Source organism: Oncorhynchus kisutch, linkage group LG7 (genome assembly GCF_002021735.2).
Source record: "Oncorhynchus kisutch isolate 150728-3 linkage group LG7, Okis_V2, whole genome shotgun sequence".
NCBI classification, from domain to species: Eukaryota; Metazoa; Chordata; class Actinopteri; order Salmoniformes; family Salmonidae; genus Oncorhynchus; species Oncorhynchus kisutch.
Window position 1 is genome coordinate 22,833,244 of NC_034180.2, and position 18,308 is coordinate 22,851,551.

Consider the following 18,308-nt stretch of genomic DNA (forward strand, 5'->3'; position numbering starts at 1 on the left):
CTCACATCGGTGGTGATACATACTGGTGGTGGAGGGGAGTCACCTCAAACATTTAAACTGCTTAGAGTTCAACAAAGGTTCTATTAAGGAAATGATCTGTTTATGTCCATTAAAGCTCGACTCTTTAGTTGCCACATCCATTTTTTTGACTGATAAATTACCGATAGGATATTATACCCATTGATGCCTCATGAGCTTAGTTCAACTGTCATACCCCATCAGAACCCAGAATATGAACTTGTTTTACTCCAATGTTTGGAAACAACATTGGCGTAACATTCAGGCTAATTTTAGCCCCAAGCTGCAGGGGAGACTGGAGCAGTCCACCTGTGTGTTACCTGTTGCAGGAGAGTGCCTCTAACTGAGAGTACAGGGTCTCTCCGTCCTTAGCCCTCAGCATGGCCTCCACATTTTCCTCCAGGGTCTTCTTGTGTCGTTGGACCTGCCGGAGGACCCTCTCAGCATCCTCAAACATGGAGGGGCACGGCCGGCTCTGCTGCAGCAGGGTGGGGGTGGGCCTGGCGGGAGGCAGGGGGAGGACTGTAGGGAGCACTACGGCCACCTCTTCCCGAGACTGTTGGGGGGAGGGTGGGGGGACCTTTAGATGACACAGAGACATATATTCACCACAGAGACATATATTTAGAAAGAAAGATCTAGATTTCAATGGATATCTCGATTACCTCCGGCTCCACACATTTCAACTTTTTGTCGGCTGGGCTTAGCTATTTAGGTCAAAACCATTCAGAAGCATAAGAGGAGTAAAATAAAAGAAGAATCCATTACACTCCAGTTTGATTCTGGCTTTAATAAGGTCACTATCGGGCGACAGGCAGCGGTGAGAGAGAATGCTAGCCAGGCTCTTGCATCCGCTGCATCCACTACCAATAGCAATAGTTACTCCAAAATCACCTTTTTCCTGTGCTGATGAAAGAGAGAGAGAGAGATAGGGACCCGTTCTGTTCCCTCTCTTCTTTCTCCCCACCCATCACCAGGCATTCCTTTCAGGCAGATCTGATACAGCTGGAGACCTTGGATGTTTCTTTCATCCTCCCCTCATCTTGTTCTCGTCTCGTATATATATATTACATGAATCTGTGTGGCTGGCTGCCCCGCGTGGCTGCGTGGGGAGGAACAGACGACAGCCTTCCATCGTTCGCTAGCCGAGGGTCGTTTGTTTCAGCCTCGTGCTTCCCCGTCGCTTTCACAAATAGTGCAAAATCAAGACCACTTACACGGTTATCAGACACCATTTCCCGACTTTTGTGTATAAGCGGGTTTTTTGTCTCGCTCGTTTCTGTGGGAAAGGCATTTTCACAACAACAGTGGACTGCAGTAAAGGGGGGAGGTTCGTCCTTGCTTTTCACATCTGCGCTGCTGACAGCAATTCAGTCATTCTGTCTGAAATGTGGCAACTGAAAGAGTCTGGTGAGGTACAGCATGGAAAGAAGAAATTCCTTAGTTGCCAAGTCAATCCCAGAACCTGTAGAGAACAGGCATTGTGACAACACCAGACTGACCAAACTTAGTCAGAATGCATGTCAATGAGTCACATCCAATAGAGTATTCACCCAACACACCAATAGGCTAGCACTGGACCAACCAACCAATGCGACAACTGTCATCATTACTCTTTCTCTCTGTAGAAAAAGCCAGAGTGGTTGAATAATAGGCTTGGGGAAATCTCTTTCTGCTCTAGCCATTGTGCATTCTCCTTTGGTCCATGTGTAAAACAGAGATAACAACACCACTGATTTATCGCTTTAAGTCCATAAAATGGGGACACAGCTGAAAATGCAGGGATACAAGTGTGGTATTGTGTCTGTCCGCTGCTTGGCGGTGGCTTGGTATGGATGGATGGATGGATGGATGGCAACACAGACCGTACATTACAGAATGTATGGAGGAAAACCTCCCTACCTCGTGAGGCTGGCACTGCAGAGGCAGGCAGGGGTTGCTATGGAAACCTACCATGGAGACGCAGGGAGGAGGGTGGTGGTGCATGTTGGCGGGAGAGGGGATAGTGAGCTGCTTGCTGCTGCTGCTGCTTGTGGTGTTGCTGGTCTTGGCTGATGCCGTCTCTCTGACAGTCTCTCTGCTCTCTGCAGCAGGAAAAGCCTCGCGAGCCTGGATGAGAAGGACAGTGGAACGCAACACAGGGTGTCTGAGTACTACCCGACTGACACAAAGTGGCGTTGGCTGGACATGTTTCTCTGACTCAAAGTCATACTGGAGGATCTGATCTCGTTGTAAGAGGCCACACTTGATCATTTGAGGGACACAGAAATGCTGTACTCATAAATTTTCATCATGACCAAGCATTCACAAATGTCCTACACCAGCAGAACGGGCGACCATTAAATGATCGTGCCTGCCACTAAACCCCACGATAAAAGAACTACTGCATTAAAACCTGGTGTGACAATGACAGGCATTCCATTTAATCCAGACACACAGCGAAGGGACCTGGGTGTTACTGCCTATTCTGAGGGCAGAGAGAGAGAGAGACAGAGAGAGAGAGAGAGAAACGTGCTTCCTTCCTATTCTTGCAGCCCACAGACAGACCTACAGACCAACAGGCGGACCGACTGACAGAGACAGAGAGACAGACAGGCAGGCAGACAGACAGCGGCAGGCCAAATAGCATTCACACCCTGCATCCTCAATTATATGCTAATGTATAATTTGCCGTGTGCTACATTATTCTAAGCTGATGGAATTTTTCAGCAGCGGCAGAGGCGTGCTCGGAAACTCAATGCCTGGTTGGCGCGGCGACGGGATCAGAGTGTAATAGACGGGAACAGGCGTCGGGCGGCTGTGGCAGCGCGTTCGTTGGGTAAGGATGAAGAAGTGTTGTAATTTATTAAGGGGAGAGGAGAGGGAGAGGAGAGGGAGAGGGTAGAAACAATAGAACACTGCTGTCTTGGTCATTGAAATACCAGACACACTCGTGTCTTGGCTTGATTTCATCAGTGGTAAAGGCACCAATTAGATTAGCAAAATCCCAAAGCTGAACACAGACGAGAGGATGATATTGGCCCACTTAGGGAAACAGGAAACGTCCTGACGGCTCTGTCTGTGTGTGTGTGTGTGTGTGTGTGTGTGTGTGTGTGTGTGTGTGTGTGTGTGTGTGTGTGTGTGTGTGTGTGTGTGTGTGTGTGTGTGTGTTGTCGGGGTGCCTCCTGTCGTTCAGAGCAATAAATGGGTACAGGGATAATCTCATTCTCCAGTCTGAATGTCTCCAATATGCCAATAATAGATTTAGGAGGAACTGAGCAAGACCCAGCAATAACAGCTTATAGACTTGGTGCATTAGAATACAAAAGGAAAGTTAATGGAAAAGGCCACACAGAACTGGTGTAATGGGAATGTCATTGTGAGGGCCGACAGCAGTTGACAGTTTTTCGCTTGACCTTGATTATCTTCTAGGGGAAAAGAAAACTGTTTGACAATAGTTTGGAGTTCCTCAAGGCTCTGTTCTCAGACCTCTTTTGTTCTCATTATATTGCTACCAGTAGAGGTTATTCAAGAAGGCTTAAAAAAGTGCAGGGAAAATCTCTATATACAGTATTCTTGATAAGATAGACAGTTGATATTTCTTGACAGTTTATAGTTCCTCTCAGTCAGTCCATCTCACCTGCAGCAGGGTCTGCATCTCAGTTTTGAGACGTCCCAGTTCCTGAAGTGTATCATTGGCTCGTTTCACGGCTGAGCTGGGTTGCTCAGGAACCCCAAAGGATGATGGGAGGCCTGGCTGGTGACCTCCTCCTCCTCTACCTTGGTGATTTGTGTCGCTGTGCTTCGCTAATGCTGCAATGACCAGCTCTCTAACCCCCTCTTGCTGGTTTTGGCATTCCCTGTAAGGAAATAAAGTGTGGGCGTTAGATGAAGAATGCTTCTATTGTTCATTTTCTTGTCAGATGACACAAATTCCATCTTTGCAGGCAAAACTGTCTGCAATGGCAATGCTATGACATCATTACAACTTTGTAATGATGGTATTACAAAATCAGAATGTGCCCGCTGAGCTTGGTCAGCTCATCCATTAGGAAAGTAGAAGAGGAGAGCCAGCCTTCCGTCTGGCCTGGAGAAGTGTTTGCCCTTCAGGGAAGAGGACCAGAGTGGTGGCACAGAACCAATAACATGACTCACACATAGAATGGCTTCCGAGCAGACTACGTAATGCTGTTGCTAGATTGCCAAAGACTTAAACTGCATTAAGTGGCTGAGTCGAGTGAGTCCTGCTTTGGATGGAGGGGAAAGCCCATAGGGTCATTCAGAGGCCAATGAGGCCGTCTGTCTTGTTATATTGCCATACTTGGTTGAGACTCTAGCCCGCTACAATATCCAATAGTAACAGGCTGTTATTAGTGTATGAAAAAAAACACATGAACTGTCCGTCCTTTTCCTGTACAATGAGCCTCATTATTTACATTTCAGTTTCATATGAGTGATAATTGGCATACAATCAAATCCGTCTAATATTGGAGCTGAGAGCTGTGTTTACACTGGCAGGGATGGAGCCGATAATGAGTGGACTCCGAAGATCTGAGCGAGGGGGTTCATGGAGGTACAACCAAGGCCTCTCTGACTCTGTGCGTGTGCTTCAAATGAACTGTTTTTATAGTGTAGGGTTGACAATTCATCGTGTGTTACTGACTGTGAACTCAATGGCTCCAATACTGCTGGGTCTGTCCAATTTTTTGAGAAATTAATCACACACACACAGACAGTTTCCATTTAACTTCATCATAGTAACATATTTGAAATGATACAAAAGCAACTTCATCCACAGTAGACAGACTGTTATAATCATCCCTGTCGGGTTCTACAGGCAGGAACAGAACCACCTACTGTGAATTGCCAAAACTGTCACACAAAAGTACCGCCATTGAAATCACAACGATCCTCTGGATTCTTTTGTCTTGTCATGTCGCAAAAAAAAAATTGAAAAAAGTATTCCTTAATTTCTATGGTTTCACAGCAGGCGATGGAGACATTCTTGCAGCTTTTCTGCATAGCCGAAAAGTAGTTAGATTTGGTTTTTTTGCCCGCGCTGCAGACGGATATAGCTGTACGTTAATACAGGACATGTAAAGGCCCTGTGCACTACTTTTGTCAAAATAAAATAATGTACAAAACAAAAAGAATGGAGAGAGAGAACACTGAGGCCTACACATTTTAATGTAGTGTATCCCACATTGGGAAGGAGGAAACAAGAGAAGATGCGAGAGAGGCTAGCTGACATGACATGTATGGCTCCCCCTGAGTCCTGCTCACAATGCAAAGGTTACCATTGAGAGGCAGAGGCAGCGCCCATCCTCTGGGCAGGGTGTGTGTGTGTACTTATTTACAGTTCCCTCCTGAATTATTGGCAACCTAGGTAAATATGAAGAAAAAAAAAATGGCTGCTGAAAAATGTCATTGTTGTTTATCAGCTTGATTTTACAATCAAAATATCATATGAATCTAACCTTTAATTTAGTTATTTTTTTATAAAAATAAATATTTGTTTTATTCTAAAACATGCGTGTCACAATTATTGAAATGCTTATTAACAAAATCAAATTGATTAAGATTTTTCTTTTTAAAGTTAATCTGAGTCCTTGGGAACTCTTAAGTGGTCATCCATGGCTTCTTGTTTCTCTGGGGTATAAATATGAGTTGATACCCAGGCCAAACTCCCTTAGTCATCCATCAACATGGGAAAGGCCAGAGAGAACACAAATGAAATGAGACAAAAAGTTGTTGACCTTCATAAATCAGGCAGTGGCTCTAGAAAGATAGCTACACTCCTGAAAATACCCATATCCACTATTAGGTCAATAATTAAGAAATATAAAACAACTAGAGCTGTGATGAACCTGCCTGAAAGAGGAGGCAGGTGTATTTTGCCCCCACGCACAGTAAGAAGGATGGTTCAAGTCGCATTAAAAATCTCCAGGGATCACAGTTAGAGAATTGCAGAAGTTGGTTACATCTTGGGGTCACCGAGTCTCCAAAACAACAATTAGACGCCAACTCCAAGCCAACAAGTTATTTGGAAGGGTTGCCAGAAGAAAGCCTCTGCTGTCACCAGAACACAAACGTAAGCACCTGGAGTTTGCCAGATATCCATGGAACTTTGATAGGAATCGGGTTCTATTTTCAGATGAGACTAAAATAGAGCTTTTGGGAAACAAACACCAGAGGTGGGTTTGGCATGAAAAGAGCCATGGTCATGCAGAAAATAATCTAATCCCCACTGTGAAGTACAGTGGTGGATCTGTAATGTTGTGGGGCTGTTTTCCTTCCAAAGGCCCTGGTAACAATGTTAAGATACATGTCATCATGGACTCCAAGTATGAGGAGATTTTAGGCCAAAACCTGTCTGCCTCTGCCAAGAAGCTAAAACTGGGTCATCGATATTCCAGCAGGACAATGATCCAAAGCTTACCTCTAAATCCACACGAAAATGGTTCACTGACCATAGAATCAAGCTTTTTCAGGCCATCCCAGTCCCCTGACCTAAACCCCATTGAAAACCTGAGGGGTGAACTGAAGAGGAGAGTCCACAAGTGAGGACCAAGGACTCTGACGGATCTGGACAGTATCTGTATGGAGGAATGGTGCAAAAACCCTTCCTATGTGTTTTCCCAACTCATCAAACATAGGAGACGACTCAGAGTTGTTATCTTGGCAAAGGGAGGGGCTCACAAAGTACTAAGTGTTCTTTGAACAATTTAAACTGAATTAAAGTTTAGACTCATCATATTTTGAGTGTAAGATCAAGCCGATAAACGATTTTATCATGATAAAAAATTTCTCACAGATTTTTTTCTTGTTCATATTTACTTCGGGTGCCAATAATTCAGGAGGCAACCATATTTAACAGAACAGAGGGCTGCCGTGTGGGTAGCAATCATCCTGTCAACTTTTGGAGCAGAAAGGGGCTCTGCACCACGCGTCTCTGCAGCACACGTCTAGCAACCCTGGAATCTTCACAGTACTGCCTTATACAATACCCAGGCCACTGGCCCTACACTCGCAACTTCATTCTGTAGGGAGGGGAAGATTTATTTTTTGACACAACTCAAAGAATCTTGCAGATTAGGAATGTTCTGACTCAAACTGACAAAGGACAGGATTTACTCTGGATGCGTAGCAGTGACAGGTATTGTGTACTTGACATTCCACTCCGTTCCAGGAGATTGTAATCCTAGCGTCCAGGCTAAAACAGAGAAGTATTGCTAGGACGGCAGCATCTCTACTCAGTATACTAAGTCCTCTATGGCGGTAGAACCATGAAAGTCAGATCCGCTGTGTGGGGTTTACAAAAACAAGTAATAATGTATTCATTTTTTTTTTGTGCTGGGCGGGAATATGATACACATTGACATTTATGTAAGCAACTGAGGAAAATGTATGCATAAATGATACAAGGTAAACTTCAAAGGGAAGGAGAATCTAACAACCTCTGACCATTATCAGACTTTTAGATCCATGGACTAACATGGAACATGGTGTAAATGTCAATCTTCACAGTGGCAACCCGTCATTCAGGGGAGGTCGGGGAGAGCCCCACCTGTTTAGCTAAAAAAATTAAAATACATGTTTTGCATGTTATTTTGGCATTAATACTTGTCACATATCAGTTTGCAAACAATGTAAAAAAAAAAAAATCGAATAATCATTGAGTTAATAAAGCCAAATATAAACATGGTATTGTTTTGCTTTCTTGAGTAAGGCAGCTCCAAAATGCAGGTGTTTCAGCCTAGCTCAGTGCTTTCTGTGATGGTGGGGCAGCCAGTGGAAAAATACGGAGCGTAGGGGTTGGTAATGTTCTCTAGTTGTGCCGTGATTGGCTCATTGTTCTGTCACTCATGGGGACACTACGTCACCATAAAATCTACAGGGAGAGTTCGAAAATTCAAGCCCCTTGGGTGCTGCCATAGAGTTACATTAGAAGTGCCCATCCAAGAAGGCTCAAGGTCATTGAGCACATATAAAATGAAGTCAAAACACATGTACCGTAGCTTTGATTGGACTGATCATGTCAACATCATACATTGAAAATCTTAGCTAGCAAGCTAGACAAGAAGTCAACGTCATGAATCACATCGACAATCTACAGTCATCCTTTTCCATCCTTGTCATATGATGAGAAATTACAGATAAAACATCAGTTCTCATTTGTACTTTGGACATAAACATAACACAACAATCGCAAATTCAATAATGAGTGGTTTGGAAGGAATCAGTGGCTAACTGCAAGTGTTGCAAAGCAATCACTAGCCTGCTATTTAGTGGAGTGGGTGTATGGTCCAAGTCTGGGTTTTAAGGGTCTCTTTTACAAGCTTAAAAGGATAAACATTCATATGCCATGGGCCAGAAAAGGTTGAATACATTGGCCATGCTGTCAATCCAGCATAACTTCTGCTGCGTTCAAAACAACTGGAAACTCGGAACTGGGAAATCTCAGACATCAGTGAGTTCAAGACAACTGGGAACTCGGGGAAAAAAACGAGCTCCTACTGGGAAAATACGTTTTGAATGGTCATCCAACTCAGAATTCCAAGTCGGGAACTCGGGCCTCTTTCTAGAGCTCCGACATGAAGATCATTGATGTCATGATCGACCTTGTTTCTTTCCGAGTTCCCAGTTGTCTTGAAAGCACCATCCATCCAGAAAATGCCAGACTTTGATGACAATAGATCAAATTTGCCCACAAGGACCACCGCGCAAACTTCCTTTTCAAATGAGTACAGCACAACAAGATGAGTCCAAATATGTATTGTATGCTGCTTCATAAAATGATGTAATATACCAGGGAAATATGTATACGGTAGCTAAGAAAGTAATACTAAGTGTATGTTGTGTAGTAAGCTGTTAGTAGCCCATGTGCCTCACCCTGATTATGTGGTCCCTTTCCCCCTCAAAACTTAGCCTACTGTTCTGACTTGGTGGTGCACATGTAGCCCACAGCCTGTTTTAGAGAAATGTAATCATTGAATAATGTATGAGCATTCATTGTCTGCGTATATGCCACATTTATTTATCCTATGGCTCTGACTTGGTGTACAGGGAGAATACTGTAAGAATGGCCCACATTCTGAATTCTGTGGCTGTACATTTCAAAAGTTCTGAACAAAGTTATATTGACTACGTCCGTCCTAGCTCGCTCATAAATGTCTTAACTGAAATTACGGATTGCCCCGTATCCGCTCGTCGTCCCCTTATGCCATAGTTTGTACATCTGAATTGTCAGTAAAAAACACATTTGTTTAAGCAAGTCAGCCATATCAGGCAGTAAATGAGGCTGAATGAACTGTTTCGCTGCCAGACAAGGCTCCGCTGATAACCAGGTGTAGCAAGAGGTAAGAATTCACTCCATGGTGCTGAATAGAAAGCTCTGCTGTTGGGACACCTTTATGTAGGTCCTAACAGTTAGTGGGTACTGTTAAAGTGTACCTTTATGTAGGTCCTAACAGTTAGTGGGTACCGTTAAAGTACACCTTTATGTAGGTCCTAACAGTTAGTGGGTACTGTTAAAGTGTACCTTTATGTAGGTCCTAACAGTTAGTGGGTACCGTTAAAGTGTACCTTTATGTAGGTCCTAACAGTTAGTGGGTACCTGTTAAAGTGTACCTTTATGTAGGTCCTAACAGTTAGTGGGTACCGTTAAAGTACACCTTTATGTAGGTCCTAACAGTTAGTGGGTACTGTTAAAGTGTCCCTTTATGTAGGTCCTAACAGTTAGTGGGTACCGTTAAAGTGTACATTTATGTAGGTCCTAACAGTTAGTGGGTACTGTTAAAGTGTACCTTTATGTAGGTCCTAACAGTTAGTGGGTACCGTTAAAGTGTACCTTTGTGTAGGTCCTAACAGTTAGTGGGTACCGTTATAGTGTACCTTTATGTAGGTCCTAACAGTTAGTGGGTACCGTTAAAGTGCAAATAACAATTTTTTTTGTGTTGTTGTGTAGTGGCTTTGCTGGCATGCAGAAGAACATTTTTTTTTAAAAGTTTTATTTGACCCCCTTAACTCCCCAATTTCGTGGGATCCAATTATTAGTAGTTACTATCTTGTCTCATCGCTACAACTCCCGTACGGGCTCGGGAGAGACGAAGGTCGAGAGCCATGCGTCCTCCGAAACACAACCCAATCAAGCCGCACTGCTTCTTAACACAGCGCGCATCCACCCGGAAGCCAGCCACACCAATGTGTCGGAGGAAACACCGTGCACCTGGCGACCTGGTTAGCGTGCACTGCGCCCGGCCCGCCACAGGAGTCGCTAGTGCATGACGAGACAAGGATATCCCTACCGGCCAAACTCTCCCCAACCCGAACGACGCTAGGCCAAGTCTCTGGTGGCACAGCTAGCACTGCGATGCAGTGCCTTAGACCACTGCGCCACCCGGGAGGCCTATAAGAACATTTTCACATGCTAAAATCACCACTGCAATCACACAATGATGTGTCTGTTCTGCCCTCAGTTCTGCCCTCTGAGGGAGACCGAGACAGAAAGAAGTAGCAGCATTGGTTCCTTCATTTCCCTTTCGGGGGCGTTCTGTTCTCTTCCAATAAATAAACATTAAGGCAGAATGTCATGCTGTGTGTCTGGTAGCGCTGATGTATCCCACTCAGTAAGATGTTTTCAATCAGCCTTAAGACGCCTCAAAATGAGCTAATCCATTTGAAGAGCGAGAGAGTGGCTTGTTGATGCCAGCCTTTTTGATCTTGCTCAAATTGATTAGGGTGGAGATACAGGGACTCTGAGAGAAAACGTCCTGTTAGAGGTCACCATATGCAAATGTCTACTCTCTCCCTCCCTTCAAATAGAACAGATTGTTCAACTCACTCCGGCAACGTCTGGAACGGCACCCTGAAACAGTTAGTGCACTACTTTTGAATAGGGTGTTATTTCAGACACCACTTTTTTCTTACAAGCTGTTGACAGGTGTGCGTGCAGCCATGCAGATGTGCCTGTGTGTAAAACCTGATCAGAAAATCATTATGGAGGTAAAGAAATGATGCCACGTTGACGGGAAATCTATATGTTTGATCATGTTTTTTTAAATGTTTTGAAAGTCGATATGAGAACAAGATCTATATTACATTTCTGTCTTGTTATACAACACATCATGTTGGGTTGGAAGCTAGAGGTCTTGGTCAGTCCTTCGCCACGTCTCAGTGATTTTTATACTAACGGATCTACTTGATTATTGTCGGCAGCTTCTTAAATTTCACCTCATGGTCATACATTGTCTTTCTCTCTGGTAACGAGGTAAGACTGTTCTGTATTGTACTGAGCACAGCCCGTTTCTCTAGCCAGCCCTTCTCTCCTGCAGAGGCAGGCAGGCAAACACACACACACACACACTTAAAGTGGAATCTGGTGGACAAAAGAGGGGAAGATACCTTCAACTAAAAAGGCTGAAAAAGATTGGGTTGTTGATGGAGAGAGGACCGTGCCAGATGTGAAGGAGAGACTTCCCACTGCTTTCCCTTCCTCTGAAAAAGGTAGAACGAGGACTCGTCGCCATGGGGACAGTTTCAAATGTCTCTCTCTTTGTGAGTGCAAAGGAGAGGTGTCGAGACAATTCATATCCCATCCGTAAGCCAGATAGAGTATTTATAGATGGAACTATGACACGTGTAGAGTGGGTGTGAGGCGAGGGGGATGTCTTTGACAAACCAGTGACTTCAAAAAATGATGAATGAACCACAGAGAAAAAGCTGAAATGATTCAAAACAAAATATAATACATCCGGTAGGTTAGCTCTTAAAACATCTGTCTTTGTGAGTTCGACATGTGATCCTCCACCGCCCCCCGCCCCCTTGAACATTGGAATTATTTTGGCCACTTCCTAAAACCATCCTCATCCTGCCTTCAACATGCGGTCATTACTCCCACCACCACCAGAATAGCTGCTATTATCTTATCATTATCAGAGGCATATCAGGGAGCCTGGTGGTGGTGGTCTCACCCTCTCTGCTTTGGTGTTTTCACGTGCGTCTTTTCCTGTTGCTGCACCATCCTCCATCCAGCACAGTCATATCCCCATTCCTCTACCTTGGCTGCCACAGCACCAGCACTCCCCAAACGCCCCCCAATCTCATTGAGACGTTATCATCAAGCAGCACACGTTTGAATTCCAGCCCCTCTATGTCCAAATAAATCAAATCTACCAGATGTGACCTCATCTCCGTAGTTTGCGTTGATCACCTGATGCCCCGGCAGCTATTCTAGGAATAGCTGCCACTCCTCCGGCCCAATGTAGTTCCCTCTAGGGTGGTGTCATTGGTGTAACTCAGACTGTTGAGCCTGACTGTTTGCAGTGGCCAATGCCTTTGTAGTCAAAACCATCCAACATCTGTTTCATTTTTACACAAAAAGGCCTGTGTTTAGTTTACCCAATTTGTGCTGTGATATCTGGAGCCTAGACTATGAATAACATACTTTGATCACACAAACATTCATCAAACACATTTCATTCAACCCCAGAGCTCTGGGCAACCGATTCCTGGCTATTATGGGACCTAGGGCTGACCGGTATACCGTATTCTACAGTATACCGGTTTGGGTTTTTACTTGACCTTCTATAACGGAATTTGTTAAAAGTGATACGCAACTCCGGTTGTGTAGTATACATTCATATAAATCAAATCAAATTTGATTTGTCACATTCGCCGAATACAACAGGTGTAACCTTAGAGTGAAATGCTTACTTAGAAGCCCTTAACCAACGATGCAGTTTTAAGAAAATACCTAAAAAAAATTAAAAGTTTTAAAAATAATAAAAATAATTAAAGTGCAGCAGTAAATAACTACAGCTGGGCTAAATACAGGTGGTACCGGTACAGAGTCAATGTGGAGACTATATACAGGTGGTACCGGTACAGAGTCAATGTGGAGACTATATACAGGTGGTACCGGTACAGAGTCAATGTGGAGACTATATACAGGTGGTACCGGTACAGAGTCAATGTGGAGACTATATACAGGTGGTACCGGTACAGAGTCAATGTGGAGACTATATACAGGTGGTACCGGTACAGAGTCAATGTGGAGACTATATACAGGTGGTACCGGTACAGAGTCAATGTGGAGACTATATACAGGTGGTACCGGTACAGAGTCAATGTGGAGACTATATACAGGTGGTACCGGTACAGAGTCAATGTGGAGACTATATACAGGTGGTACCGGTACAGAGTCAATGTGGAGACTATATACAGGTGGTACCGGTACAGAGTCAATGTGGAGACTATATACAGGTGGTACCGGTACAGAGTCAATGTGGAGACTATATACAGGTGGTACCGGTACAGAGTCAATGTGGAGACTATATACAGGTGGTACCGGTACAGAGTCAATGTGGAGACTATATACAGGTGGTACCGGTACAGAGTCAATGTGGAGACTATATACAGGTGGTACCGGTACAGAGTCAATGTGGAGACTATATACAGGTGGTACCGGTACAGAGTCAATGTGGAGACTATATACAGGTGGTACCGGTACAGAGTCAATGTGGAGACTATATACAGGTGGTACCGGTACAGAGTCAATGTGGAGACTATATACAGGTGGTACCGGTACAGAGTCAATGTGGAGACTATATACAGGGGGTACCGGTACAGAGTCAATGTGGAGACTATATACAGGTGTACCGGTACAGAGTCAATGTGGAGACTATATACAGGTGTACCGGTACAGAGTCAATGTGCGTGGGCACCGGTGTCGAGGTATTTGAGATAATTATGTAGTCTATGACTAGGGTGGCTGGAGTCTTTAACAATTTTTAGGGCCTTCCTCTGACCGCCTGGTACAGAGGTCCTAGATTGCAGGAAGCTTGGCCCCAGTGATGTACTGGGCCGTACGCACTTCCCTCTGTAGTGCCTTGTGGTCGGAGGCCGAGCAGTTGGCATACCAGGCAGTGATGCAACCAGTGCAGCTATAAATCTTTTGAGGATCTAAGGACCCATGCCAAATCTTTTCAGTTTCCTGAGGGAGAATAGGTTTTGTCGTGCCCTCTTCACGACTGTCTTGGTGTGCTCGGACAATGTTAGTTTGTTGTTGATGTGGACGCCAAGGAACTTGAAGCTCTCAACCTTCTCCACTACAGCCCCGTCAATGAGAATGGGGGCGTGCTCGGTCCTCTTTTTCCTGTAGTCCACAATCATCTCCTATGTCTTGAGTTTACTCCGTTTGATACTCGAGTCCGCTTTCTCCCTCTCCTGCTGCATGCACTCAAGGAGCGAGCAGTTGCTCGACCGCAGAGTCACGAGCACTTTCTTGCGTAAGATGTTGGTGAAAACGATTCTGCTTTCCACAAGCCCATTCATTCACACTCAGGTGGTGTAGCCTTGTTCATCCTATTGTAGCCTGATGCCGACCCGGCTTTGTAGTCAGAACCATTCAACGTTTCCGCTTTATATGACATCAAAAGCCTGGATTTGGTTTAGCCAATTATTTTCAGTGGAGTCTGAACTGAAAGTACCATACTTTGACCACACACAAGTTCAACCACATTTCATTCAACCCCAGAGCTCTGGGCAAAGTGAAATTGGATATCATGAATGGTTATAGTCATTTCTTTCCATGCACTGATAAAAGTAGGGGTTGCTGAGAAGCCTCTTCTCAATGTAATTTAAAAGCAATTTCCCTGAATATGTCAGTGATGTGTTGGACCTTCAGGGTCCTGAACAAGAGGCAGAATTGACTGAATTTTCATGATAACGATGAAAAGGGAGGAAGTAAAATCAATGTTTTTATCAAGGTGGTCAAGGTCACTGTATGAATTAATGATGCTCAACATAGCAACTGTATCTCAGGGGAACAACGCAGCATGTGGGATCTCTCGTCTGCTGCCTCATTCTGAGGAGACACGCACGCACGAGCACACACACTAACAACCACAGAAACCCTGTTCGATCGGTGCAGCCATCATAATTCTGCTATTTTTCTCAGTAATTCATGACAAAAACAGTGTTGAACAGTAGTTATCCATTAATCTAGTGAGATGACTAGTTTATGACTCAATTTTACTGAGTTACAGTTCACATAAGGAAATCAGTCAATTGAAATACATTCATTAGGTTCTAATCTATGGATTTCACATGACTGGGCAGGGGAGCAGCCATGGGTGGGGAGTCAGGCCCAGCCAATCGGAATGAGTTTTTTTACAGATGGAAATACTCCTCAGTTTGATCAGCTATCCGGGTATATGGTCTCAGACGACCCCGCAGGTGAAGAAGCCGGATGTGGGGGTCCTGGGCTGGCGTGGTTACACGTGGTCTGCGGTTGTGAGGCCGGTTGGGCATACTGCCAAATTCTCTCAAATGACATTGGAGGCGGTTTATGGTAGAGAAATGAACATTAAATTCTCTGGCGACCACTCTGGTAGCCATTCCTGCAGTCAGCATGCCAATTGCACGCTCCCTCAAAACTGCAGCATTGTGCTGTGTGACCAAACTGCACATTTTAGTGTGTCCTTTTATTGTCCCCAGCACAAGGTGCACCTGTGTAATGATCATGCTGTTTAACACCTGCCAGATGGATGGATTATCTTGGCAAAGGAGAAATGCGCACTAACAGGGATGTAAACAGATGTGTGCACACAATTTGAGAGAAATAAGCTTGTTGTGCTTGTGGAACAATTCTTGGATCTTTGATTTCAGCTCATGAAACATGGGAAGAACACTTCACATGTTGTGGTAATATTTTCGTTCAACGTAGAATCTAGATAGATAGATAGATAGATATAGATAGATAGAGAGAGAGAGAGAGAGAGAGAGAGAGAAAAGCTGTCAGGGAGAGAAAGACTCAGAACAAAAAGGTATATGGATGCATTAGTATTCTACTCACTACTGTGTTCTGGCCACACAGCCCTCCCCTCATCCTAGCCCAGCGCTCAGCAGCTCACAGCACACACAACCCACCCACACACACACGCTTGTTATTAAAGCGCATCCGTCCATCAGTCCCCCCAGTAGACGCATTCCTCATTCATATTTATCTGTGTTAATATATAGCTCAAGCATTTTTTATGACTGTATAGGTCCTTTTTATATAACAAATGGGGGCATGCGGACAGATGGATGCTGGCCATACATATTTATGTTTGTCTTGGAGTGTTTTTCGGGGGCGTATTTATTCTGGTGGCTGGCAGGCAGGCTGCTACTTAATCATAGAAAATGTGGATTTAGTTAGTCTCTCCCAAGGCAGAAAGTCCCAACTAAGCATTATGCTGTGCTGTTGGATAAAGAGGCTGGAATTATGCAGCGGGCATAACAGGCTCCTACTTCCTCCTAAATATAAACACATCATAATGGGGCTTCTTATCGCATGCCGCATCTCGGAATTTGAACCCATTCCATCCGTCCACATTGTGCTGCTGGGTCCTTGGGCTACTAACAGACTATCAACCCCCGTCCCTCCCTCTCCAAGTCCTCTGTCCCCAATTCAATGTATGAATATTGTAAATGAATACTCCTCGGTAACAGTGAAGAGTATGTTTTCGCACTACACATAAAGCCATGTGCGTATTACCACAACCAAGGAGGGTGTGCAAGGCCATTGTGTCTCATCTAACTAACTGCAATAATATGGCGCAGAGAGTTAGCTAGACAAAAGGACAATGGTGTATTTGCAATTCCAACTGCCTAAAATAGTTCAATACATTAACCCTTAACATACAGCATTGCAGAATTTCTAACTGGTAAAATCCTAACAGCTTCCAGATCTGCCCATGGTAAGGGGCGCCGTAGCCATGTGTTTTGGCTATGAACAGAACAGTACAAGCTGATTTAATAGCTGCAGATCGGTTTAATGGGGCAAGCAGGCAGGGAGGGACAGCCTAATATAGTGAGTGAGAGGCCTGCCTGCTTGTCAAAGGACCCGCTGTATTTAACAGGCTGTCTGGGAATGGGACTGTGACTGGCTGGGTAAGGCAGGCAGAGTTATACTACACATTACAGGGAGTGGAACTGAACACGGACCTGAGTACTGCAGAGCCAGAGATGCTCTTAAATACATCATATCTACTGCAGATTGAAAAAAAACACACTCCTCAATGAATGTCTTCACACCACAGTGAGTCTCTCTGTCTTCACAGCCCTGTGCCCTGGCCTACACTGCCAGGCTGGTAAAATACACCCACCCAACTATCCAAAAGCATTGGTCCTATCATCAAGTGCTGTGGTGATTCATTCAGTGGACGTGAACCTTAAGGGACGAAAAGGTCTGTTTTTACCACTTCCTCCCGATTCCATTTTCTGTCCGTCTATCCCTCCCGTCAGTCCCCTCCTTGTTTTTCTCCACCTCAACATGTCCTCCTCTCTCCTGCATTTCAATTTCCTCTCCTCCCCTCTCAGAAAGACAAACGCTCACTTGTAAGAGGCATCTCCTAGTCCTCCCCATCACCGAGAGGATGCACCAGTGGCAGAGGCAGCAGCATATTAGCATACCTCAAAGGCGAGGCCAGGGAGCCATTACCTAGCAACAGAGCTGGCTGTGATTGGCTGAGGAGACATTAACTGCCAAGTGGGTTTGGGGCAGACTGGGACCAAGCGGCTAAATGAGTAAGCGGGGGGCTATTTCTGCCCGTGTCATCTCTGCTCGTCACATCAAAATGACATTGGCTGGCTGCTCCTCCCCCCCGCGCAGAGAACAGAGCAGAGACAGAGAGAACAGAGCAGAGACAGAGAGAAGCAGTGCAGAGGACACCAGAGCAGTCCTCCCATTGACTGACTGAGGCTGAATGCGTAGCAGACCGGAACGAGCCGCAGTAGTAGAACCAGCGGCAACCAGACATCCATCTATCCTTCTGTTCTTTCTTTCTCTTGTGACCCAGCCACCATGGCTACAAACTAAGGTATTATATGATACTCCACAGCTGCTTTCTGAGCCATAACGTCTCATTTCTTCAACAACCTCACCCGTCATCATAACACACCTAATAGAAAGTCGTGCCTGAGTCCTCTCTCCGCTTGGGTAACCCAAGAGGCTGTTAACCAAACAAACCCAACAGACCGGCCCTGTTCAGGCCATGTTTGGCGGACTGCTCCGGTCTCCCCTGCAACATTGGGCCAGAATTAGCCTGAACCACAGCTCTGTTAACATGACTGGTAGAACGGACAGAACTGGGCACACACACACGGTCAGACAGTAGGCAGTAGTGCTGTAAGATAGCAACTATTTACTTTTGGAACTGACCATCAGTATTCTACAGTGGTTTCCAAAGAGACACGGCAGTATGATGGACAAGGCAGTTTGGAGAGAACACAGCAGGTATACCACAGACGCTCTCTTATACCAGAGG

General features: G+C 44.9%; 1 protein-coding gene across 2 annotated transcripts in view; it reads right to left on the reverse strand.

Moving 5' to 3' along the window:
- kiaa0586 (KIAA0586 ortholog) overlaps positions 1-18,308 on the reverse strand; it is a 122,815-nt gene that overhangs the window by 67,413 nt on the left and 37,094 nt on the right. For both annotated transcript variants that reach the window (XM_020487724.2, XM_031828688.1), the window contains exons 10-12: positions 3,638-3,857; positions 1,972-2,127; positions 339-598 (exon numbers count right to left, since the gene is read on the reverse strand). In XM_020487724.2, coding sequence (XP_020343313.1) covers positions 339-598; positions 1,972-2,127; positions 3,638-3,857 — 636 coding nt within the window. The remainder of the gene's footprint in view (positions 1-338; positions 599-1,971; positions 2,128-3,637; positions 3,858-18,308) is intronic.